The following is a 26,527-nucleotide window of genomic DNA, read 5'->3' as shown; positions in this document are numbered from 1 at the left end:
CTCTCTCCCTCCCTCCCTCCACCTCTCTCCTTGTTTTTAAATGCACGGTTTTATGTTCGTGACTTGCCTGCGTTGCATTAAATGACGCAACTTTAATGAGGGTAACTTAAATCAAATTCAATTCTCTCTCTACCTCCCTCTCACACTGTCTCCTTCCCTCTCTGCCCTTCTCTCTCTCTCTCACTGTCTCTCTTTCTCTACCTCACTCTCTCTCATTATCTGTACCTCTCTCTCTCACTTTTTCTACCTCTTTCACTCAACTTCTATCTCTCTCTCTTTTTCCCTCTCTCTCTCTCTCTGCCTCCACCTTGATCTCTCTCTCTCTCTCTCCTTCATCCTCAGACTTGCTCTTCCCCCCGTCCCCCAAACTGGGCTGGAGCCGGTCCAAAGTGTCATCAATAAATCATAAGGAGAGGATTGGGTTTTGTAGCTTGAGTCTGCCACTCAATCACATGTCTGGAATTGAAGGAGAGGATGTCTTGTATTTTTCTAAAGCCAGTTAAAGCTGCTATGTGTTGCATTTTAAACATCAATATATCAGTCAATGTAGTTGTGATACCTTGTTATCATTACTGTAAACACATTTCATTTCAAATGTTACCATCTATTGTTCATATTGAGGTATATAATAGAAGTGTAAGACATCTTCACATCTCCTGTATATTAGGTGTTGTATTGTTCTGCCACCTCCTGTACAGCCCCAGTGGGAGTGACTAGAGGCAATGATTGCACATTGTGTTGTCCTCTCACTGTCAGGGCAAAACATATAGGGATAAATTATGACAGCAATAAGGATATGAGCTCACTACAGTGGATGATGAAGGGTCTATTAGTTTGTACCTCTGAAAGCTGGTCCAGCTCTGTTGGGTTGCTTGCTTTGTATTATGACTTATATTCAAAATTAGCAAATATTCAAATAAATGTGCAAATTATCAGCTATAACACTTTTTCTCAGTGGATAGAGCTACAGTGCATTTTACTATTTCATTCTGCTGAATAATTAAATATTTGGTAAATTACAGCAGGATTTGTAATTTTCTTAATTATTTACAAAATGCGATGTATATGGTGAACATTTGGTATTTTTCTGTGTGTGCTTCATGTTAAATACCCCATAAAATAGAAATGACAAAAGATATATAAAAAAAGCCTCTGTAAATTAGCAGCTGTTGTTAATTTTGTGCTCGGTGTACTTGACTCTGCTACTATAAAAACATATAAAACAATTTATAGATGTTTTTGATGATGGCTTTGTATATTTTATGAAACTACAGTAGTTATAGAAGCAAGATATTAAATCTCAAAACTGACCAATCCAGCCAATCCAGCATTTTCACCTGTGCTGCCTCGCCTTCAACGTCAGATGAGGTTAATTATTGAGGGAGTTGGGTGGAACAATCGACCCGACTGCCTCTTTCTCTCTTCTCTATTCTCTCCCTCTCTCTGTCAATCCATTGCCCTTCTTCCTGATCCCTCCTCACTCCTCCTCAATCATCCCCTCTCTCTCTCTCTCTCTCTCCCTCCAAGAAGAATCCCGCCAGCCATACAGTAAGTGTAAAGTCAGATCGATGTATGGATAGGTTACCCTGTCTTCTAAGTGCTTGCCTTAGACTCCCTCAGCTATCGATTGGGGCTCTGCCACACCAAATCTGACAGACAGGGAAAAAAAAAAACCCACTGCAAAAATATCCATTTTAACAAGTCATTTATTCTAGTATTGAGTCTTAAAATCGTATTTTTCTTGAAACAGTTGAATGACGATCTGCCTTATTCTGCCTTGATTTCAGATACTGACAATTGTTTTAAATATGAAAATGCCTCAGAACTGCATTAGAAACAACTGGGATTGATACTTCATGGGTTGAATTTTTCACTTATTTAAAAAAAAAGAAACAAGTTTTTAAAGTAATAAACTGCAACATTTCATTCAAATAAATGTCCGTTTTGCTACTCCCCACTGCCGATTGCTAAACAGTGACTCAAACTCTAGCCAGTCCATGAAAGCTTTTCCATTTGCTGCTCTAAACAGCCGCTGTCTGGTAGGTATTTCCTCCTTTAATCCTCTTGTACACAGAAAGTGATGCGTTTTACTTTTCCGGTTTGTTTGGAAAAAGTTGCGGTATGGCTTTAAATGAAAGTGTTTTGGCCTGTTGGATTTAGCTTGTATTGTAACAATAAAGTGGTTGTGCTTCGTGCGCCTTTCTCTCTCTCCTTCTCTCTCTCCGTCTCTCACTCTCCTCCTCCCTCCTGGCTTTCCGACGGTGGAATGACCTTCTTCCTGCAGTCCGGACAGCACAGTCACTGTCTACCCACCATCATATCCTCAAAAATCATCTCTTCGAGAAATACTTCACGTATCTCTCGTCCCATTTAATCACATCCCAATCTCATCTTCATCCTCTAACATGCTCTTGTCTCCCAAAAAAATCCTCTCTCATTCTTATTTGTTTCTTCTATCACACATGATGATCCTCAGGTCACAGGTGTATTTTCTTAAATCTGTTGCCAGCGCACTATTGCTCTGTCCCATTGCAATCCTTACTGTTCATCTATGAATTGAAGCTTATTCCTACTGTTGCACTCATTGTAAGTTGCCCTGGATAAGAGCATCAGCTAAACGCCTGTAATGTAATATGTAAATGTTAACTCGCTCTCAAAGATAAGCCTTTCATCCTACTCTCATCATGTCCAATCCATTCTAATCTTTCTACATCGATGGCCTGCATTAACTCATCATCACTTCCCCATAGTATCTGACTGTTTTATCTAGGGAAGGTCAACTGAGCAGCAACGCCTTGCTTCACAATCACACGGTTACACACATTCACACACGCATGTTTCCCAGCCGGGACCAGGGATTCGAACTGGCGACCTTCCAGTTCCATGCCCACTTCTTTTGCCACTACTCTCCTTAAGGATTCTCTGCTCATGCTGAGTTGTCATGCTTGAAGTTTGGTTACTCCTGATCAGCTTTTTCACACTTAACACCCATGCGGAAAGTGAGCGATGCATTCGAGTTCATGTTGCACAGCAAAACAAACATTGCAATGTCAACCACGAATGCAAAATCCAGCAAGTAGTTGGGTACTGCCTTGGTATGGACTAGACTGCAGATTTTGGTGATGTCAGGATTCACAAAGTCGGAAAAAAATCCCAACATCCCAAGGATTTACCGGCAGAAAGCTCCTATCTACTGTTTTTTTCCCCCCGATGACATAAACAGAGCGCTGCATCCCTCCTTCCCTCCCTCCGCCCACCGCCGACGAATAACTCTTCCGCCGCACATTTCTCCCTCTCCCCACTCCTCCACCTGCGCGGTACGACCATCCGTCTACCCGTCCGTCCCTCTATCATCCCCTCTCATCTCTCATCCCTCCTGACAGCGAGGTGATTAGGAGGAGAGAGCGCAGACCTGCTGAAAAAGCAGCTTAGCCGTAATTATCGTCTCGGAAAGAAACAAACAGTTCATCAGAGCCTTCCTCCGCAGACCTAGCGACGGTTGCCAGGATATATCAAATGCCCGACAACCAGCCGTTGCCTAGGTTACCATTGTCTCCGTATGGCTGGGGGCTTTCCTTAGAGATTAGACTTTTTTTTTTTGGGGCCCGAAATGGCAACATGGTAAAAAGCCATGAAAATACGTAAACAGATATAGTCATATATACGCTCACGCACAGATACACACACATGCATGCATGCACACACTCATACACACAGTCATAACTGCGTACGTACACAAACCAATACACACACTTATATGATACATACACATTTCCAGGCAGAAATATATTCATTATTTTGTTGCCAGGTTTTCCTCTTTCATTCCATTTCCTTCATGCTCTGACACACACGCAAAACAGAGGAACAGACACAGAAACACACACACACACACACACACACACACACACACACGCACACTCAACCTATGTCAACCTTAACAGACTGTCTGCAGGCTGTTGCCACTGAGTTTTGATACAGGACCATGAGTGACTTTTCTATATCCATATGCTCTTAAGTCTGGCAACAACATATATCATATACTGTATATATCTGACAGTCTATATGTCAGAAGTAATGAGAGGATTTGCTGCTTCCACAGTTCACATCTACGCATCCTTGCACATGATCCAGTGTATATCATATATGTGCATGCTCTGCACATATTTCTGCACATATGTTACCACCATCTGTAAAGCTGCTAATGTGAATAGCTTACAGTACATGTTTTGCATGTCTGGACACATTTCTGTATATATGTTTTTCAGCATACACCTGATAACATGAATAGCTAGTGATGCACACTTGCTCACCCCCTTTCAAATTGTAAATCTGTCAACAAAGATGCTGTGTATATATTTTTCTCCTTCATTTATTGTATTGTTTACACTGTATTATTCTCAATATGCTCAACAATTGCAATTACTTGTTGCACTATCTTCACCACTCTCTATTCCCTGCTGCTGCGATGACCCAGTTTCCTCCACGGGGAACATTAAAGTTTCATTTGTATCTAAGTAAGAGGGCTCCATTCATCATGGGCGTAATTTCATCCTAAATTTCATCAAAAGACGTTCAGTAAAAGCTTTCCGTTCAGATGCATGGTGTAAGAGAGGAGCAGAGGAATGAACTGAATGCGGGCTGAGGAGAGGAAGAAGCTCAGTGACCTTCGCCGGCAGAACACAGGTGTTACTCACACTAAACCCAGGGGCTCTGCTTACAACACAAGTGTGTGTGTGTGTGTGTGTGTCTGGTGTGTCTGGTGTGTCAGGTGCGTCGTAACTTTTATTACAAACGGTTGTTGAGTTGTGTCCCAATTTTGCAGCTGAAGGACGTGCACACATACTGACACAGACAGAGACACAGACACACACACACACACACACACACACACAGTGAAGGAAATCTGCCCTGTTCCCACTGACGGACAACAGAAGTTGTGACAGAAGGATGGCATTAAAAACCAGCAGGGGAGGTAGTGTGATGAAAATGTCAGACCAAAACCAGCAGGCAATATTCAGTAACATGTTTAATCAAATTACAGTGTGTGCATGTGTGTGTGTGTGTACAATGTGTGCATGTACATGTGTGTATATGTCTATATTGTGTGTGCATGTAGGTGTGTGTTAGTATGCATGCATGCATGAGCATGCGTGTGTTTGTGTGTGTGTACAGTGTGTGCCTGTATGTGTATGTGTGTATGTGAGTGAGTGAGTGTGTGTGTATGTATGTGTGTGCTGATGCATGTGTGTTTATGCATGGCTGCCTGTGTGTATGTGCATTTGTGTGATTTCATGTTTCTGTCAGTGTGTGTGTGTGTGTGTGTGTGTGTCTAACTCACCCAGCTACTACTATAAAGAAGTCCAAGCGGTTCCACGTGTCTCCAAGGTAACACTTCTTCCCAAAGATCCCCAGAGCCACCATCTTGATCACCATCTCAATGGCAAAGAACGCAAAGATGAAGTCATCAAAGTCCTGCAGAAAGAGAGAGAGAGAGAGAGAGAGAGAGAGAGAGAGAGAGAGAGAGAGAGAGAGAGAGAGAGAGAGAGAGAGAGAGAGAGAGAGAGAGAGAGAGAAAACAATTCAGATTTATCTTTTAATGCAGTAGCCTACTGACTATATTAGGAGGTTGTCCTGTTGCATTATGAAAAAAAAAAACATATTTATATTTTCTATATGCTATTAAAGATGCTACATGTAGCATTTTATTATCAATAAACCATTTCCATCTTACTTTTAAGACAGTATAATTACCATAAACAAACAAGACCATTGCTGATAAGCTTGGCAGCCTCTACCAGTCTCTACACCGTATTTAACATTGGTACCACTGGTTTGGATTTTATAGGATATCTGATGGATTACTTTACAGCACAAATGGAAATTGCTTTATGGTCCCAAGCTTTCAGTTTCTGGAAATGGCAGATGGTGGAAGGAGTGAAAGGCTGTTGGAAAAATCATTTCCAACATGTTTATCCTCTTCATTAAAGCCAAAGAGACAACAGGAGATGGGAGAGGGGGGGACATCCATCAAGTAGCAAGTAGCAACATCCTCTATGTCAGTGATTCTCAACCTTTTTCATATCAAGGACCCCTAATTTAGTCCACATTAGGGCTACAGACCCCCATTTGATGAGATTTTGTCTGTCGGACCCAAATCTGGGAATATTTCTATTGTTAGATATGATTTTGTCCAGAATTCCATGACTATCTGTATTGTAGCTAGAGAGATAACAGAGAAACTATGATCAAAATAGTCTTTCTTCTACATTATCTAATGGTGTTAACTACTTCTAAATGAAATAATGCTGAAGTTTAATACTTCAGCATTTTTCTGGAGACCCCCTGGACCCCCCTCAAGGACCCCTAGTGGTCCCTGGACCCCAAGCTGAGAACCACTGCTCTATGTGCAAGGGGATTTATGGGAAATGGGGTCTTCCCCCCGCTAGCACTAACAATACCACTGGCGTGAGATAGAAGCTACCAGTCGTCTCCACCATGGTCTCATTTGTTTACGATAATTATATCAAGATGTTACAATTGATTTGACAATGATGTATTGATGTTTACAAATGCTCCATGTAACACCTTCAATAATAATGTGATACTGTATTTCTCCCTGTAGGGAAATGAAATCTGATTAAATTCTCTCTTGCCCCCCTCCACAGGGAGGTCAGAGGTCAGAGGTCAGGGTCTGGAGCTGGTAGGGAATCAGTGTCTTGCTCAAGGACGCTTCAGCAGGGCAGCAGGATGTTCTCTTTAACCATGAGGCCACGCTGCTGCCCAAACACACAGCTAAGTGACAAATCTAGAGTATTTAATGGAATAACCTGGAACACGCCGCTGATTGTTCTAATCAGTATGCGCGCCCTCGTTACTGTCTGTCTGGCTGTCTGGCTGTCTGACAACTCCAGGAGCCTCAGCCCTCCCAATCATTATCGGACCAGACCGACAACAACAAGGAGGAGAACGGGGAAGGGAGTTGGCCGGGGATTAAAAAGAAGATAACCTTAATTCCTGAAATCTGAAAATCAATAAATAAATCAACAAAGGCAGAAGCGAAGGAATGGGAGATGAGCAGGAGAAGAATGCGGCGCAAAGTGAAAAAAAAAAAAAGAAAGAAAAAAAGAAGAAGAAAATTCTGGAGCGAGATCAAGGCACAGGACACCCACTGGTGGATGAGTCATCCAAACATGAACAGAGAGATGTATAAATATATCAAATCCTGTTAGCTTAGGCAGATAAAGTTACCCTCTCGCTGCTCAAAAGTTCACTATAAGTAAAATGTAGAGGTTCACGTGGGAAAAGAGACGGCTCTGTGTGTGTACGTGTGTGTGTGTGTGTGTGTGTGTGTGTGTACAGCTCTAAGATCTTCCTCATCCGTCCCAGTGAGACTGCCTTTGGATTGCATTTGTGTAGTTTGTCTAGAAAACCCCAAAAGTTTTTGACTCCACACTGCAGGTTGCACTGCTTATTTCCAATGCATGCACTGCTGACACAATATAATAATAAGAGTTAGTTTCCTTAACGAACAGCTGCAGGGTCACTCGCCTCCCTAATATACCCATCATACATCGCACCAGATGTTTTCTATACAGCACACGCTTATACCAAAAAGACAGAAGAAGCGCAAGGCAGATTGTTCACTGATGCATAATCCCCCAAAAGAAAAGATAGAAAAAAACAACAACACATTACTGTTCAGTTCTTTGAATTATTGAATTGGGTATCTGTGGACTGGAACTGATTTATTTTTTCGATTGCGTCAAAGAACCACAGTATACAAGAAAAATGTAGTTACAATCAGACCATGGTGCAATGGTTATACCCTGGTATTATTTAAGTACAATGGCAGCACCATAGCAAATCACGACTCTTGCTGTTGCTGTACCATTGTGAACTTAATTCATTTATGCAATGAGCAGTGCTGTGGTAAAACTGAAAATACCATCCATCTATCATATCATGCGTTTTAGTAAGGGTATGCTTGGCTGTTTTGTATCACCATCTTGGGGTGGGGTTGGGGAGGAGGTGGGGTGTCACATATTCAGTCATTATTATTTTTGTTTTATCTTAACACAAGTAGAAAATTCTGCCAGTGGGCCAGTGGGGTGAGATAATTCCACTTGTTGCCAATGCAGTTCCACTTGTTTCAGGAAATTTCTACAAACAAGTGTCACTATATTAAAACGTAAGTCACATCACTCCACTAGTATAAAGAAGAAAAAAAAAAAAGATTTCAAGGCTCAATGCTGGATGAAACGACTTTTTGAGATTGACATTTTTTGCAGTGCATGTTTCTGCATAGGTAAAAATAAGCACACGGGATAGTTCCATCAGATCCTATGTATGGGTAAATGCTCTCTGCCTGCCTGCCTGTGTAAAGCGAGGATATGAAAGCCCCTGTGGACATTAGAGGAAGCACCCTTCCCTTTATCTGCTCTTCAAAAGACGCTCTGCTCATCGGAAAGCCTTGAACCCCGCGTGGTGGATAAGAGAGAAAATCAACAGTGTGCTGAAGAGAAATAACAAGAAACTCCCAACTATTGACAGATGTTACAAGCCAAGATGCCTGAGAGAGAGAGAGAGAGAGAGCTGTGTGAAATAGAGAGGAGCTGAAATGTTTACTGCCGCGCGGAGCATAAAAACCGGGGCATCGCTTCCTCCTCCGACACTCCATCCTCCTCTCCGTCCTTCTCCCTCGCTCTTCCTGGGTTTTAATGGAGAAGCCATTTCTCTTCCCTCTGCTGGGGAGTAATTACTCATCTATTTTGCATTAGCTGGAGCTCTGCGTGCCTGCAGAGCCCATAATGTAAGAAACCCCTCTGGCCTCGGGGTGAGGGGGACGCTGTCTTCACCGTCTCTGTCACACACACACACACACACACGGGCACAGATGCATGCACCCACTGATGCACACAAACTCATATAGTATGTACAGTACATGCACACACACATACAGTAGAGGTACACACACAGGCATGCTTGTATATACACATCCATGCATAAAGTACACAAACACACACTTGCACACACACCACATACACATTCAGTACAATTACACACTGTATAGATGCATACATGCACATAAACACGTACACATATATGAACATTTGCACACACATGCATACAGGCATGCACTTTACACACATTCTCTCTCTCTCTTCCACTCTCTCACTCTCTCACTCACTCACACACACACAACATAAATACTCACAGAACACACAGTGTGCAACATGGGACCAAGCCTTCAGGCTCTCTCGCCAAATTGACATCAAGCTAATATCAGCCAGCCCGACCACTTCGCCTCCCTCTCTCCAAACACACACACACACACACACACACACACACACACACACACACATATACACAGTCTTTGCACAGCTGGGACTCAATTCATCTAAGTCAACAGGACATGCCGGCCTGAAGCGTTCCCACTGGACCGTACCGGTGGAGCAGATGGATACACTGGAACCTGTAATCAGGATATTGATTCCCCTAAACTGATATCGCACACCAATGGAGCGTGAAACATGCGTGATCCCTGCGAACATGCCTTTAATACATAGATGCCACATTAAACATGCGTGCAAATTTGCGCGCACACACATACACACACACACCCAGGCAAAAAACGCTTTCCTCTTCTTTCTACCGCCCCCAAATCACCAAGGTAACCCGCCACCAAGCTGAGTGTTTACCATGAAAACTAGTGTGTGTGTGTATGTGTGTGAGTGTGAGACTGTCTCACCATGGTTCACTGGCTCTCTCCCTCCATGTGGAGACTAGGGAACCCTTACTCACACACACATACACACACGCCTGCCTCCAAGGGAATAGACACCAGTGGCCTGTGCTGAATGCCTCACTGCTCACACACTCCCTAATTTCTCCCCTCTACGGCGTTCTCTCTCTTTCCATCTCTCCCTCTCTTTCCCTCTCTCCCTCCCTTTCTCTCTCTCCCTCTCTCTCTCACACACTGGGGAGAGAATCGTTTAAATGCATTCCAAATTTTGCAATATTTTGTGGATCTTTTGCAAGACAGGAGAAAAAAAAAATAATGAGAATCTTGAGAATTCACATCACGTGAAGCAAAAGAATGAAACAAATTAATTAGCGCGTAATCTCCGTTCAATCCGGCCTCTGGAAAGCGGTCTTTATCTGGCGTGACAGACAGACCCCACAGTGTGAAATGGACCAACAAATGAGAGAGGAGAACAACTTGCGGTGAGTCAATCCGGTCTAAAACCGTTTGAGACAGTGAACGATGACTCCACAGAAATAGAGTAGAAGAAAAATGAGGTGATGAATCAGAAAGGACGTCTGGTTATGTAAATATTCATTGTCACATTGAAGATATATCATAGCTCATCATGGTCTCATTTGTTTACGGTAATTATACCAAGCGATCACAATTAATTTGACGATGATATATTGATGTTTAAAAGTGCTACATATCGCGCCTTTAAGTTTCAGATGGCTCGACTTTCCTCCGAACATTCCCAAACTTTCCATGGCCTTGGTGAAACTCCAGCAGTGTGACACACACTCTTGTGTTTTGCCTCCATCCTCTTTCATCTGTCACTCTTATCTGCTCTCCCACTCTCTTGTCTCTCTGCAGTAACAGCTGGATGGGATCCCTGTGTGAGCTACTGCATTCCACCCCCCCCCCTCTTTCTCTCCGTCTCTCCCTTCCATCTCTCTCATCTCTATCTCTCTCTTATCTCCCTCTCCCACTGCCTCGTTCTCTCTCCCACGGAAGACGTATCACTCCCCTATTACTGTGATTATGTCTCCCACAGTCTCCCTCAGTGTGCGGGGCCCCGCTGTGTGTGTGTGTGTGTGTGTGTATGTGTATGTGAGTAACTGTAGTTTGTGTGTCTGTGTGTAGCCATATAAGTATACCATATAAATGTACTAGTGTGTGTGCATGTTTTGTTTTGTGTGTTTGTGTATATTTAACCTTATAAGTGTGAGTGTGTGTGTGTGTGTGTGTGTGTGTGTTGTGTGTGTGTGTTTATGTGTGTCTGTTTGGACATATAGACGCATACTCATACCCACACACACACACAACCATACATACAAATGCACATGCAAGCACACACAAATACAGTTATACACACACACACACAGTCTTTGTGATGTGGTACTTGGTCACACATGTGTGTTCAGTCTGTGTGAGCCCCCCCAGCCTAAACAGCGACACCACACACCAGCTTCACAGCCCCATGTGTGTGTGTGTGTGTGTGTGTGCGTCTGTGTGTGAACGCCGGTGTTACTTCTCACATCGCATGAGAGCGAATGTAAACACACGTGTCCGCCAGACACACACACACACACACACACGACCAAACACAGCGACACGGGGAGCTGCGTTGCATGTTATCAATGTGTGGAGCGCGTGCTAACATTATACCCCCCCACCCCACCCCCCGCCCATCATCACCTCCTGAACAGAGCCTTTATGTTCTAAGTGCACTTAATCACTAATGCTGAGTGCACTTAAAACCCTCCCTGATGACTCTCCGCCCGCTCTGAATGCTTACTCCTCAAGTGTCACAGCGGTTATTAGATACAGTAGGCTGCCCAAGCAGAACGCACCCCGACTCCGGGCGAGCAATCGAGATCTGGACATCAACAACACACGTACACTGTAGTAATTCAAATATTCATGTGTGTCTCTATACGTGATCGATAACGTTTGACATTACGTCATTTAGAAAAGGAGGCAAGGGTGAGGGATTGAACTTTAAAGTTGTTTCTTAAAGAGGTAATCCTCAAGTTCCTCGTTTGTTTTTATTTTGCCGTTTTATTTTGGGAAAGTTACTATTAAAAGTAATTAGTTACTTTGCTTTGTTACCTTAAAAAGTAACATCGTTACGTTTCAAAGTTACTCCTTAGGAACTTGTTAAAGTCCTTTGGCATTATCCAATTATAGCAACATGACTTGTGGCAGGACTACTGCTCTGTTTTTAAAGGTCCAATATTCTACGCTTTTTATTTTATGTCTTGAGGTCCATTCAAAGCTGTGTGTGTGGTGTCATGAACCAAAAACACTCTCAATCCATTTTTACACATTCATTTTCCAGCATCTCTCTGAGCCTTACCAAGAACAGGCTGTTTCTGTCGCCGTGTCTCTAAGGCTCATTAATATTAACGACCCCTCTGTTCCGATTGGCTAACCGTTTCAAGAGTGAAATGTGAGACACCACGGCCCGGCAGCTACAGGTAGGGAAAACTCTCCGGTAATAAACAATGACAACCGCTCAACCGCTTTGAAAAAAAAACACTTTGTTAGTCTATTATTTCTTACAAAAATGATAATGAGCGAACCTTTGTGACGCCACAAAGTTACAGAAGTCCAAACGGCTCGTTTAGAGGCTCGCTTTTCTAATATGGATTGTGTGGATTTAGTTGGCGACCGTGCGTTTTGATACTTTCACCATGTTTAGATAGACCATCCAACTCCTTTATAATCAAAGAGGCAAGGGGAGTCCTGTTTTACACCTTATGGGACCCTTAAAACAGTAAACTAGTCTCATTTATATCAAGCCTTAGAAGACTTAGATTAGTGTTTTTTTCAATTAGCATCATGTTATCTGCATGAGATGCCATCACTTTTTCTACTTTTTTTTTTTATTTTTTATTTGCACCAGCAAAACCAAAACAGTATGAAAGAAAAATAACATTAACAATTTTCTAATTTTATTAAGTAACTATTAATGGATTATGTTATTAGTTTCTAGTTATATTGACGTATTAAGTTACTAGTTACAACAAAAAAGCAATCTGAGCACTCTGATACACAACTCCTCTGAACCCAGATAATGAAAGCCTGAATAGAGTATAAAGTCCATCTTTGTTCTTGGCACACACACCTACTATTTAAAGAGAAGCCTTTCCTTTGCCCCGCATGACTGCTGTGTTCGTCCCCCCGTTTTAAGTAAAGGGCATCTTAAGAGATAGGGCTGATTTTTTTTTTTTTTTGCCTTTTATGGCTGAAACAAAAGGTGCCATCAATTCTGTGGAAACATTTCCTTGCAGCCTTCTCCCCAAAATAAATCTCAGCCACTATGTATGCTAATTCCGCCTGTCATAAGTCTGAATGCTATTATCACTGGGGTCAGATGCTTTTATCACACGCACACACATACCTACACACACACACAGACACCCATACACACTGATGAAGGCGGTGTATGCCTCATATGGCGAGGACAATACAGCGGGGTAACTGTTATGTGCCATTCAGTCGAGATCCTCTCCCTCACAGGTGGAGGGAGATAATATTGTGCGAAAGACTTTTCAGCTCAATCAGGGCCATTCATTGCTGCCGGGGTGATGGCACACACACACACACACGCGCACACACACACACACACGCATTATACACCCCGAGACAAACCAAAATCTGTGTTGTCTTCATCCTCCAGACATGTGCCAGGCTGAAGGGGGAGTGAATCAGCGTATGTGTGTGTGTGTGTGTGTGTGTGTGTGTGTGTGTGTGTTTTCCACTCAAGCCTGGAAGCTCCTAGACCAGTACCCTACAACAGCAGCACTCTGGCTCTAGACAAATGTCACTAGCTCCATCTCAGCAGGGAATCTAAATCTACTGCTTCCTCTGCCTGCCAACAGAACTCCCAACACGTCTCTCCCTCTCTCTCTCTCTCCCTCTCTCTCTCTCTCTCTCTCTCTCTGTTCCTTCTGTAACCCAGTGTTCCCATTGTATTGCCAATGATTTCATTAGCTCTCCACAGAAATCGTCTTGTACTGTAGCTGGGGGGTGGGGGGTGGAGGTGGGTGGAGGTTAAATGTGTGCTCTAGCATTCAGAGGCAGAACGCATTCCACTGAAATCTCTCCTGGAGGGGAAAGAGAGACTATCCTTAACATCAGAACCGCTACTGAGAGGTTGACATTTCTCTGTAGCTACTCCATCGGCTCAATCTTCACTTATCCTACCCTTTATTTCTTCATTCTTTCACCGACTCGCGCTTTTCTAGTCATTCTAGTCTAGTCGTCTTTCTTTAATCTTTCCTGGTTTATTTATCAGTTGAGATAAAGTGTTGTTGCACAAGAGTGAGATACACTGAATAACTACATACAATATTCTCTAGTCTTCTCTACTATTTGGTATTACAAACATATGGTAAGGAAGGGTTAGAATTTACAGTCCTAATTTGAGCAAAAAATCTTATCCAGATTTGCTCAGAACCAGTCAGTGAGGTTAGAAAGTGTGGTGTTAACAGAAGAACATGGCTGACAAATAAAAGAGATTGGGGCAGCAAATTGTGCCACTTAGCTTAAGTGAGTCTAAATTTGGTCTTGCAGTTTTTATCATTATAAAAGGGAGCAAAGAAGAAGCCAAAAAAATCACCAGAAATTTATTTGGAAACTACAAAAATCATAACAGGACGGCATTCAGGACCAATGTTCCCTCTAAGCTGACAGTTTGGAGATCCATGTCTAATAATTTATCACAATGACTGGAAAATGCAGGGACTTTGCCATAGGAGGTTGAAACTAGAATGACACTGGTTAACTCCAATTACATTCAGAACGCCTCTGATGTCATTTAGATGAATTTGGTATATAAATTTGGTATATCAAAGAATAACCTCAAAGCTAATTAATCCACTTGATATTATCTGGATATGAGGAGATAAAGTTGAAAAAAAAAAAATTAAAAGTGACTTTCCAGTGATATTAAAACAAATGTTCAATAACACCCCGGGGCGAGCTTTCAAAAAATGCACACTCATACAAGCGGGGGCCGTCTTTCGCCCTGTCCTCCGGTCACACAAGGGCATGTGATCATTACTGTAGCCATTAGCTGTGTCAGGAGATGAGAGCTCATTTAGCCTGCCTCTGTGGAGGAGAGCTTCCTTGCCATGGAGTGGCCTGATTAAACTCCCTCATTAGCCCTGATGCTAACAGGGCTAGGTTAAACAGCGCAGGCCTGATGGAGGAGCACGGTCCTAAAGATTCCAGACAGACACGCTGGGCGGGTAGGGGGTGCAGGGTTCCGTTAACGCCGCACTAGGAAAGGTTTTGATGTAAAAATACACCTGTGTTATCAGCCTACAGATGTCCCAGGACGTCAGGAATCGAAACGTAAAGGAATACATGAGGTTTTTAGGAGATTGGCCCAACACAAAAATCCAATACAAATCCAATACAAAATTCATCCATGTGTCCCTGGTATATATGCTCATATATACCAGGGATATAGGTATAGTAGGTGACTAGTATCATCCAAAGTAAGAAGACTCACCATTAGTAATAAAAAGTTTTTGTTAGGTTTATTTTTGGAACTATTTCAGATGAGCATCCACGTATTCATCCACTGTGCAGTGATTTCTAGCTGTAAACAGTCTCCCATTAAAACAGTATGTCACATGCTAGTCGCCTACTCTCACTCATCATAGTGTACGCTAAAGAGTTAGCATGGGGCACCAGTGAGCACAATCTACCGGGGACAAATGGATGATTACATACCATGATTATGGTGTCTATGTTCTCATCACTTCATTGGAACCAACAGGTCAATCTGCCAAGAAGTTGGTGTATTCCTTTAAGAGTCCTCAAATTTCAAACAGTTAACACTCACTGCCATTTGGAAAGGCCAACGTGCAATATTGCCTAGTGCAGCTTTAAAGTCAGCTAGAGCACTTACTGAGATGGAGCGATGACAAGGTAGGAGAAGTAAGAAAACAGTGAGTGTGTGAGAGAGAGAGAGAGAGAGAGAGAGAGTGAGAGAAAGAGAGAGAGAGAGAGAGAGAGAGAGAGAGAGAAGAGAAATACACACATGTGAGAGAAGGAGTGCGTGTGGATAGCAAGCAAAAAGGGTGTGAGAGTATGTTCTTGAGGGTGCGAGACAAATCAAAGAAAGCACAGGATAGGGTGCATGTGTGTGTGTGTGTGTGTGTGTGTGTGTGTGTGTGTGTGTGTGTGTGTGCGCGCGAACAAGTGCGTGGGCTGTGCGTCTTTAAGATCTCTCAAGACGTAGATGGAGAGACGGCGGCGGGGAGAGGGAGTGATGGAGAGACCGGGCGCAAGGGAGGGAGGGAGGGAGGGAGGGAGAGAGAGAGCGGAATTGATGAGAGTGCATTTAACCTCTAGGCTGTACATTCATCTGTGCGGCGGAGAGGAGAAGCACTGAATTAAATCAGATCTCATATCCTTGAGCGGAGCGGAGCGGTGCGGGGGGACGCCGGGGCGCAGCCTGCCCTAGCAACAGCAGCCTCCGAGCTCTCGCCCCCCCACCGGCTTCCCTCTCTCCTCTCCCAACCCTCTCTCCTCCTCTTCCAACCTCTCCGTTCCCCTTTTCATCTTTCCCTCACCTTTCATGTCATTTTGAACACGCTCTCTTCTCTTTGCTATGGTTTGCCTCTCCTCTCCCCTTCTTTCTTCTACTCTCTTTTTTCTCTTCTCCTCTCCCTCCCTTTTAACTAGTCTAGTATACACTGAATGTAGAAAATATCAGGCACTCCTTCCTTATACCGAGCTGCAGCTCCCTTTTGCACAATCCACATCTCAACTGTCTCAAAGCTTAAAATTCCTCTAACTCGTCTGCTTCTCTTTCGTTGCATCTCCTCCTTTGTGATTGGCCTAGATTTAATAAGGGAAATCAATAAGGGATAATGGCTTTTACCTGGATTCACCTCATTAGTGTACTTCATGAAAAGAGTTTTGTACTTTCAGTATATATATATATATGCATATATATGCATACTGGATGAGGATACAATCACATACAAAGACAAGGTTTAGGTTTTGTAAAAGGAAATGATGATGGGTGTATGTATCCATTTTGAAAGAAACTTGCTGAGGTATGATTGCATCCTCAGAAATGTGCCTTTTGTTACCCGATATCTTCAATAATACTCTTTAGTGATTTACTTTTAGGCCAGCAATCATGTTCTAGGTCGCTCTCTGTTCTTTTTTTTTTAAATGATGGATATCTCATTTTGGAATGCAACTCCTCAGTTTTACCGAGCCAGTGGACGAGAAAATAAGAAGACTTTGTTCTGATCCGATCTATTTGGAACCACTTTGCAAGCGCATTATCCCGCCGCTGCACCGAGTCGAACGACGCCAGATAACACAGATCTATTCTGCTGCACCTCGCTCCCCTCGTTTCCCCCCCCCGCGCCGCCCGGAAAAAGAATGAGTTCCTCGTCCTCTGCTTAAAAAAGGGATGCTTTACAACAATGCGCCTCTGTCTTGTATTTGTTAGGCTGAGGGAGAGCCGTAAATGAATAGAAATGCCTACACACAACGCTGTGATTTGCTCCCATTTGAGGTAATGGAAGTGGAGCGAGCCGCGAAGGCCAGGTATGCTGGGAAATACTGTTGCACTCCCTCCCTCTGAGACGCGATCAAAGGCGTTTCTCTGTGCAAATTTCACCACTATCTCCAACACTGTGTTTTTTAGAGTCTCTCCGCTCTGCCCTTCTTTGTTATTTGCCTGTGTTTGTACACTGCCGGCGCTGTCTTGTGATCTGCCGTGCAAAACTGTAGTGGTTTCTCCTCGCTGTAAGTAATGTCTGCTGTTTTCCAACCATTGCTCTGCTTTTTGTTGCCCTTTACCTGCTATGGGTTTATGTATATGTGTCTGGTTGTCATGTCTCTCTAATGTACAAGCAAAAGGCCTTTCCCCTTGAAAGGCCATGCTTGCCTGATTAAATAAAGATCAAAGAAAGTATAGGATTCTGTGATTTATCTCTGCGGTTTCTCTTGTTTCTTTCAATATATATCTTCTCCCCCCTTTGCTCGTCCCATACTGTAAACAACATTTTTGCTTTCAACTGATTTCCCTGATTAAAATCATCAACGAATAAATTGGTAAACATTGGATCCGTGAAAACCAAAAAAAAGAGGGTCTTACCTGCAGGATCTTGCACCTCTCGGAGTCGCAGTCGATGTCCTCACAGGGATGAAACATGCCCAGGGTCACGCAGTTCAGCAGGATCACCAGCATGGACGCTCGCTCGAACCACGTGCGGGACAACAGGTTAAGGAATATGACACACTCAGGGAGATAACAAGCAGCGAAAACACAGATTTTACAGGCGCCAATATGCCGCAATTCAATGAGACGGTAATGTATGTAAAAGAGGAGCGAATTTGAGATGGAGGGGAGCGGGAGAAGCCTGTGGAAACAACCAGCCACGTTAGACAAATATGCGTTTCTCCAGGCCTTCTCCGGTGACCTCATTATCCCATTCAGATTTCTAAGCTCCTCTGACTAAGTGATGCACGATTATCTCCTCCGGTCCGAATCGCCCAGCAAAACAACACGCATTTTCGGGAAGGGGAAGCCCACCTGTGCCTGCTCTGAGCTGGCGGGCAGCCGTTATTCCCACTTCACCCTGTTAACCGATAGATTTTGTTTGTTTGTTTGTTTGTTGGAAAATGTTCAAACCGTTGGCGAGGGCGCTTCATGGGGGGGGGGGGGGGGGGGGGGGGACTTTAAAGAGCGTGTGTGAGGCGTAAAGGCGATCGGAGCAGAAGCTGAGAGGCCCGGCGGGTGGACGGAGAGGAGGGGGGGGGGGGGGGGGTCGACATCTTGATGCACGGCGCATGCATTTTATTGACCGCAGCGTCGGACCGGGCATTCCAAATGTGGTTAGGCTAAATGCCAGCCAGGGCAATGTGACACCAATCAATGATGAGACTAAACAGTTTATCTATAAACACAGATTAGGCTGCTTCAATAAATGCACACACACAGACACACATGTGCTGCATAGACACATTCACACTTATTACAGATTGCTATTGCAGCCTGAGTCCAGCCTGGTTAACAATGTTAAAAGGACTAGACTGTTTGTCATCCAAGTGTGTGGGTGTGTGTGTGTGTGTGTGAGAAGTGTGTTAAAAGGGAGACAGTGTTTTTCATCTGTGTATGTGTGTGTGTGCGTGTGCCGGCTGTGAGGACAAACGACCTGTCCGTCTTTCATCGCATTAGCCACCGCTTGCTCATTCATCGCTGACCCAGCTGCATTATGGGTCAGCGCGGCACCGCGGCCGCCACAAACACTGTCTGCCCGCGGCTGAACAACAACGCCGAAACCCGGAGTCTTTCAACTTTCCCCTTTTATGCTGATCAAACGAGCCAGCGCTGCCCGCGGCTTCAGAGCGGAATACCAATCAATCTGAAACTCCACATGTTGCTATCCCTATTGCCAATGGCAGCCCAGTCAATATTTGGGAACATGAACAATTCTATAGTGGAGAGTAAACCCAGAGGTGAACTCATAGTATACAACAGAGCAAGTGGTATCAAACTGATGTAAGTTATATGAGGGTATAAATGAATGTTGTTCTGAAATGATAAGTGATATAGATAATAAGTGAGCCTAGGTTCATGGTGTTCACATTTCACATTTTATAGTTGTGTTGCCTTTCCTCAGCAAATCCCCCTTTTTCCAAATGAAGAGTTTTTTTGTTTTTTTTTTAAAACAGTATAAACGAGATGAGTCATAGGAAAACGAATAGATATTTTTATGGATAGTAGGTAACTTCAGTCAAAATGATGACAAAATGACACTTTCATAGAGTGGATCATGCATATTTGAAAGATATTTAATTATTTTTTTTTTTTTTCCCTCACTGAAGCTGCACATCCATTTACCATCACAGGTGACACAGGTGAAAAACAGCAGTCCAGCACATGTAACACAAACTGACCTGTTGTGGGGTACAGCTTTAGCACTGAATGCTGATATTCAGTGGTAGTGACAATACGGTATTCAACAGGAGTCCTGAATAACAGACACAGGCTGCAGGGGGAATTTGAATATGCAACCACAAGGAAACACAGCAGCATCAGTCGGGTAGCGATCTAGGCGTCTTGTATGCACAGGATAACGCAACACACCGGAGAGCGCATAAAAAGCACCGTAAGCGCGTCCGAAGGGACGCAATTAAAAAGCAGAGTCGGTACGGGAGAGAGGAAGCGCATCATCATCAAACAGGAAACCAAAAACTCACAGAGCATAGAGATATGAAATGCCTGTGACGCCTTATTGGCATTCCACTTAAACCAGGAAGTTATATAGCAGCATACATATTCATGCTTTTTAAACACGAGCCGCGAGGCACTCGCACTGTTCAGAGCAGAGTCAAAGCCCACAAGTTATCGACTGCATTTTGCTCTTTCTCTGTTCACTGATGAATCGTTCCTCTAAGCTCTGGGACAGCAGGCTTTAGCCCTATCCGCACAGGATTGGTATTACCCCCCAACAATAACTGCATTTGCACAGAACAATGAACAGTTCTGAAATCACCAGTGGGCTGGATGCAGCTGCATCCAGCAAGGTCAAGATTTTTACATTTGTCACTTCAGGATTTAGCAATGCAAAATGTGCATGCAAGTTTGTGCTGAAAATGCATTCAAACCCTCTATAAATTCCCCTACTGCCGCTATTTCTCATGACAGAAGGAAAATAGAAATCATGCATTTAGGAGAAGCAGAAGAAAAAGGAATCGTGAGCCAAAAACAAATCCAAGAGCAAGGGACTACTGACATTCAGCCTCATCACTGTGAACTGTCAAAGAAAATCCTGAAGTATCATGGTTGTCTGCTGCGACTATGGACACAGTGTTTCACTGAAGGCACCACAGTGATCTATGGTAGAAAGCCTATTATCTGTCTGTCTGTCTGCACTGTGTCGATTAGCAAGGCTGGCATCTGGCCTGGTGAGACCGCCCTCAGTAATTACCAATAGACAGAGCCATATGGGGAGAAGTGCCGGACAAACTGGAAGATGGACTGACTGACCTGGCTGATAAGCTGGTTGGTTAAATAAGTAATGGCCTAACAATTGACTAACAAGCCAATAGACATATGAGAGATGAGAGACACAGACAGACAAACCAGAGACAGTTCTGGTAATTTTGCCCAATGCAAGGTTCCCAGTCGTCATGGAATTTCTGGAATATCATGGAATTTAGAGAGGTGTGTTCCAGGCATGGAAAATCAGGGTATTTGATAGATTCTCCAGGGAAGTCAGGGAATATTATGGCATTTTACAAATGTGTCACTAGACAGGAATATACCGGAATATGTTTTACAACTTGTTTCACACGATTGTTTATCCCTTTACAGCTTTTCGGAGTTGATAGACAACATTAATTCGGAGCTGATAGACAACATGAACAAACCGGGAAGGAATCAGATTCTTAGGTCATGGATGCACTCCGACTTAGTTATGGAATGTCATGGAACAGTCATGAAATTTAACACTGGAACCCTGCCAATGTGATACATAGACCGTCTCTTATATATAAATGACTATAGCGAGGAAGCGCCGTTTTAAAGGCGGATGAGTAAAGTGCGGTGAACTTGGCAGCCGCTCCGCTGCCCTTGGGCCCACGTGTAAAAAGCAGACAGGTTTTATTGGTGTTGTCCGGGCCTTGCCGACTGATGAAATGTATTGTTTATTGGAGGTCTTACAACAGAGTAAAGGGAATTTATTAACTGAAACGAACCGCTCATTGAGAACGGAGAGGAGAGGGACGGAGATGAGGCAAAAGATTAAATATGAATAATCTGACTAATTTAATCAATAACTCTCCCTTTCCTTCCCTCATTCTCTTCCTGCGTCTCTCCAGCTGGTGGGCTTTAATTAAACAACAAAAAAAAGAGTGTTTGCAGTGTTTTGCCGTCAGTGTGAAACACACACACACACGCTAACACACAAGCATACGCACCTTCATGGTGTCAGCATATAAGCAAATGGTGACGCCCTGAGGGATGGATTCAATTAGAGGCAAGATACACAAGGACATGCTCTGTCAAAACTCTGAAAGAATCCTGCTCTACGCCACAAGCGCGCACACACACACACACACACACACACACACACTCACACACATACAGCACAATGCTTTCATCAGAGAGGCAGCAGGATCAAGCGCTCATCAACACCTCAAAAAGTATTCAGTGTTCTTCTGCTCTCTCTCTCTCTCTCTCTCTCTCTCTCTCTCTTGTTGCCTAATGAAGGGAAAACAATATGCAAGCCTTATGTCCTCTCCTGCCTCTCTCCATCACTCTGCTGATTCACTCCGATTCTGCTCACTAATGACCCGACACCAGACACCAGGACAGCGGGACACAAACAACCGAGGGCAGACACAGACAAAGAGAAACAGCGTGTGTGTGTGTGTGTGTGAGAGACAGAGAGAGACAGAGAGAGACAGAGAGAGAGAGATGAGGGGGCAGATTCCAAAGAGCAAAGTTTGACGCATTCGGCCGGAGAAAGTTTGGACTCTTTGGTCTCGTCCAGTTGACTCCGGCTCTTATTTCTTTCATGAGAGCGGGGAGACGAATCCTCACCAGGAAGAGATGAGGTGCAGCGGGCGATCGATACGGACGAGCCTCTCTGAATAGATATTATTCATTGTGTTTACTATAACTCGCGCCGGACGTGCTTCTGCATCTATCTCTGCTCTGCTCTGCTCTCTCTCTCTCTCTCTCTCTCCTGAGATACCACAGGCTTAGCTCTCCTTACTCTTTCTCAATCTATATCTCGCATAGAGGGGCGGTGCATGGCCTGATACTGAGCTGAGACTGATACATATTGGTTTGCTGTTATATTGTACCGGCCTTTTATTAAAAACTGGATACCAGCCAGTCGGCCTCTGATGCGATGGATATGATGTAGTTTGTTTGATTACATATTTATTATAGAGTAGATCAATACTACACTGGTTGTCTATGGGCTGATTCTAATGCAGAATTTTGATTGGATTCTCCACAAGTAAGCACAAATATGTTTTATTGCTATCATCAATATTATCCTGAGTGTCTTCAATGCTGTTTCAGAGGCTTTTCCATCGTGCCAAACATAAAATTAAGGGGGGAAGCTCTGAATACTTGGACTTTTTGGGAATATACGAATATGAAAATGGTCAAATTTAAAGATTTTGAATATCGGCACACAATATGAGTTATTTGCAGCTCCAAAAAAAATCCACATGAGCCTTCAAAAACCCTCTGCCAGTGGAACCCTAGTTAATACTGAAGGTGAATACAGCTTACTCTGTACAGTATGCAACCAAGCCTCTCTGGTTGATGCAACCTGGTGAAATTCGGGCTTCACAACTCCCCGTTATACTCATGAAAGGAATTCGGATCAAAGCAACGGGGGGTTCTTGCGGAGGACGAGCACATGCGGGCGCCTCTCGCTTGATTGAAACCTACTGCGCCCCTGAAGTTCAGCCGGAGCCCCGACAAAGGCCAAGTCCCGAGCCCCGAGGCGTCTCCGCTCGGGACGTACGGAGCCGAAATGAAACCTGGGGGAGGTGAGACGGGGTGACATTCAGTCACGAGCCCGCGACGTGTCGGGTCCCCCTCATTAAAACCTGCCACCGAGACTCCCCGGAAGAAAAGGGCAAGGCCGGACCGGAACACAGGGAAGAAGCAGGCGGAATGGGAAAAGAAGAGACAGACGGATGAAGATCAAGGCGAGCTACGGAACTAGAAAACGGTGGAATAGGTTTCAGGTGAGAAAAGAGAGCGAGACGAAGGAGAGAAACGTGGGATCGGGGGGGGGGGGCGGTTTTTGACACATTCTTGTTTACTGACTCGGGCGCTTTGGCAAACCCTCGTAGAGAGAAAGAGAGGAGGGACGGAGGGAGGGAGAGAGAGACGGATGGGAGGGACCGAGGAAAGAGGTAAAGAGAGGGATTAGTTAGGTTGAGTGAGGGTGGTAACGCTGTAATGGTAACTTTCCTCACCCTTGTGTGCCAGGACAGAAAATCGTTGGGGGGAGGCGATTATAAAATGGCCGAGTCAAGAGGGATGCCGGATCTCCTCTCTCTATTTCACAAACCCTTTTTCTCCCTTTCTCCCCCGCGATCCCAGGAAAAACACGGCGGGCGCACGTGAAAAAAAGGTGCGTCAAAACGGGGGAGGAAGAATAGCTGGTGAAAAGTGAGGTGTGTTATCTGAAGTCTGAGACAGCTGCTGCTACATCACCCTTCCCCCCCATCCCCCACCCCCACCCCCCTTCCTCCCATCTCTTTCTCCAAACTTCTCAAAGCGTCTTTCTTTGCGATTACCCCAGCTCTTTCTCTGGGAGGAGACTGACAGAAATGAAAACCCTTTTTTTGGAGGAAGAGCGCCGAACATGTCAGAATAAAAGAGAGAGAGAGAACCGAAAGAGGAAGGATGTGCATGAAATATTGACGGAGACTGGTTCAGCCCTTTGTAACGCGGGATCTATCACTGTCTTCGTGTTTAAATGTGTGTGTGTGTGTGAGCTCATGCATGTCATTAATTTGTCGATGTTTGTGAGTCCCGGCATGCAGAAGTGTCACTTCACCGGGAAAAAGGATCAAAGTTCTCAGGCTGACTTCCTGTGTTCTGAAGACGGGAACATCAAACCGCTATTGATCACACTCTGTATCTCCACTCTACCTCTCTTTCAATAAAGTTATCCATCGTTCAGCAGACACTTAATAATATTCCACCATTTACAATTCCAGCAGAAGCTGAACCTCACTTAGGTTTCAGGTTAAAAACAGGTTTAACCAATGGAGCCACAGACAAGTCTACCTGTTGAGTTTAAAGACTGCATGGCATATATCAAGAGGAGTTTGATTAAGTCAACAAGACAATTGAATCCTATTAACTCCATTAGTGTACAGTATATATGCCCTGGTCTTTGTGAAGAGAGACACCAGAGGCCATCAGACTTCCGGGAAGACTGAGGAACAGAAACACTTGCAAGAAGCCATCAAGCGTGTGTAACAGTGACTGAGTCCCCGGGATCCCCAGGAGAAGAAACTAATGGGGCCGGTGGCCACCTAGAGGTACTTGATCCCCCCCCCCCCGCCGCTCCCAGGTGTGAATGTGAGTAATTGCATGAATGTGAAGCGGAGAGCTTCTGGAAAACAGCACGGCGCTCAGCTGGCTTTCCCTTGACAAATAAAAGGTTCAAAGAAAAATCTGTTTCGGCCCGAACCGTCCCCGTCGCCCCTTGTAGCTCGGTGTGCATCGTCTCCGGTAGAATTGCTGCGACACTCTCCCAAAAGCCAGGAAGACCAAAACAGGATTTTTCGCTCCAATACAAATGTCTATACCCGGCCGGTAGCGAGATTAAGCGAAGCATCTGACAACATCTCTCCCGTAGCGGAGCGGTAACCTACAGGTGAAATGAGTACCACCTGTGAATGAGCAGCCTCAGCGACGTGCAGCGATAGGCCGCGTGGAAAATCCAGCCGGTATAACGGCGTGTGTGTGTGTGTATCCCCCCCCGCCCCCGACCGGCTGCTGACACGGCTTATCGGCAGCCTGAGTCAGGAGCCGGGGAGTTAGGAGGCCCGGGTGCGGGAAATAGCGGCATATTGTTACGGCGGCTGTATCAGCGCGCGCCATGCGAGGGGGCGAGTTGAAAAAAAAACGGGCAGGAGTTGAGGCGGGGATAAGTGAGCGGAGGGTTGGAGAGAGAGAGAGAGAGAGAGAGAGAGAAAATGTGCAGAAATGAAAGAGGGGGGGAAATAAGAGAGGGGGCACGTGAGAGAGATAAAGCTGAATATTCACATCCATAACGCTGTAATGTCCTTACAAAGCATTTCCCCGCCGTTCTCTCTCTTGCTACAGTGACTGTGCTATCTCACTTGTGTTAGGGGGATGGAGGGGGGGGGGGGCAGGAGGGATAGATAGCTGACCTAACGATTACCACGGGGGGAACATCGACGACAGCACAACACCATTAAACTTTTACCGGCTTCCATTATTGATACACTCGCAAGCCCCTCAACCCCGTCCGCTGGAATAGGGAGCAACTTTTGTTCCCTGCCCCCCCACCCCCCCCCACCCCCGCCCGCTCATGAATATGTATGCGTTACAGTACTCCTCGACTATTATACCGACACAATGGGGACTCCGAGGAGGAGCGTTATGAAGAGATCAATTTCTATGTGAGAGGGGGGGGCAGGAGAGGAAAAAAGGCTGACTTCACATCCTGCATGCCTCGTCATTATTCAGAGCAAAATGAGTTTATCTTCCGAGTCGTCCCCCTCGTGGATACGCCGCATCGTTTCGGCTGCGGATGCGGCGAGCTTATGAACTGCCTGGCTTGTGCTTTTACAAGTGAGTTTAACATATGAAATGCATGTGCCGAGGGGGGGGGTGGAGGGCTCCTAATGGGCTCAGTGCACAAGCAACTCCTCCACACGCGCGCACGCACACACACACACACACACACACACACATCTCTCTCATCAGCCAGGAAACACCCCTGTATCTTGCCACTGCGGACTGTGAGTTGCTAAGCAACGCGCTCTTTCATTGGGAAGTATTGTGAAGTCACATCTCTATCGCCGTGGTGTCTGTAGCCGTGGTGATAGGGCAGAGTTGGGGAACTGCTGTCGCGGCTACAGCACAGAACTTTGAGGAAGACATTTTAAAGTGTGTGTGTGGTGTGTCTGACGTTAAGATCAGCCATTGTAACCCTGCAGAACATACGAAGGGTTTCTCTTCTATCTCAGTGCATCGTCTGAGACTGAGGCCCGGCT

General features: G+C 44.7%; 1 protein-coding gene across 1 annotated transcript in view; it reads right to left on the bottom strand.

Moving 5' to 3' along the window:
- cacna1g (calcium channel, voltage-dependent, T type, alpha 1G subunit) overlaps positions 1-26,527 on the bottom strand; it is a 193,230-nt gene that overhangs the window by 107,376 nt on the left and 59,327 nt on the right. Inside the window, 2 exon segments of the mRNA XM_071541519.1 lie at positions 5,339-5,472; positions 17,886-17,997. Coding sequence (XP_071397620.1) covers positions 5,339-5,472; positions 17,886-17,997 — 246 coding nt within the window.

The sequence above is a fragment of the Centroberyx affinis genome, unplaced genomic scaffold (genome assembly GCF_046629955.1).
Source record: "Centroberyx affinis isolate AG114_WGS23_722 - 3 ecotype Tasmania unplaced genomic scaffold, CSIRO-AGI_Caff_v1 ptg003894l_1, whole genome shotgun sequence".
NCBI classification, from domain to species: Eukaryota; Metazoa; Chordata; class Actinopteri; order Beryciformes; family Berycidae; genus Centroberyx; species Centroberyx affinis.
The sequence above is the reverse complement of the archived record's forward strand: the minus strand, read 5'-3'. Positions and strand labels throughout refer to the sequence as shown.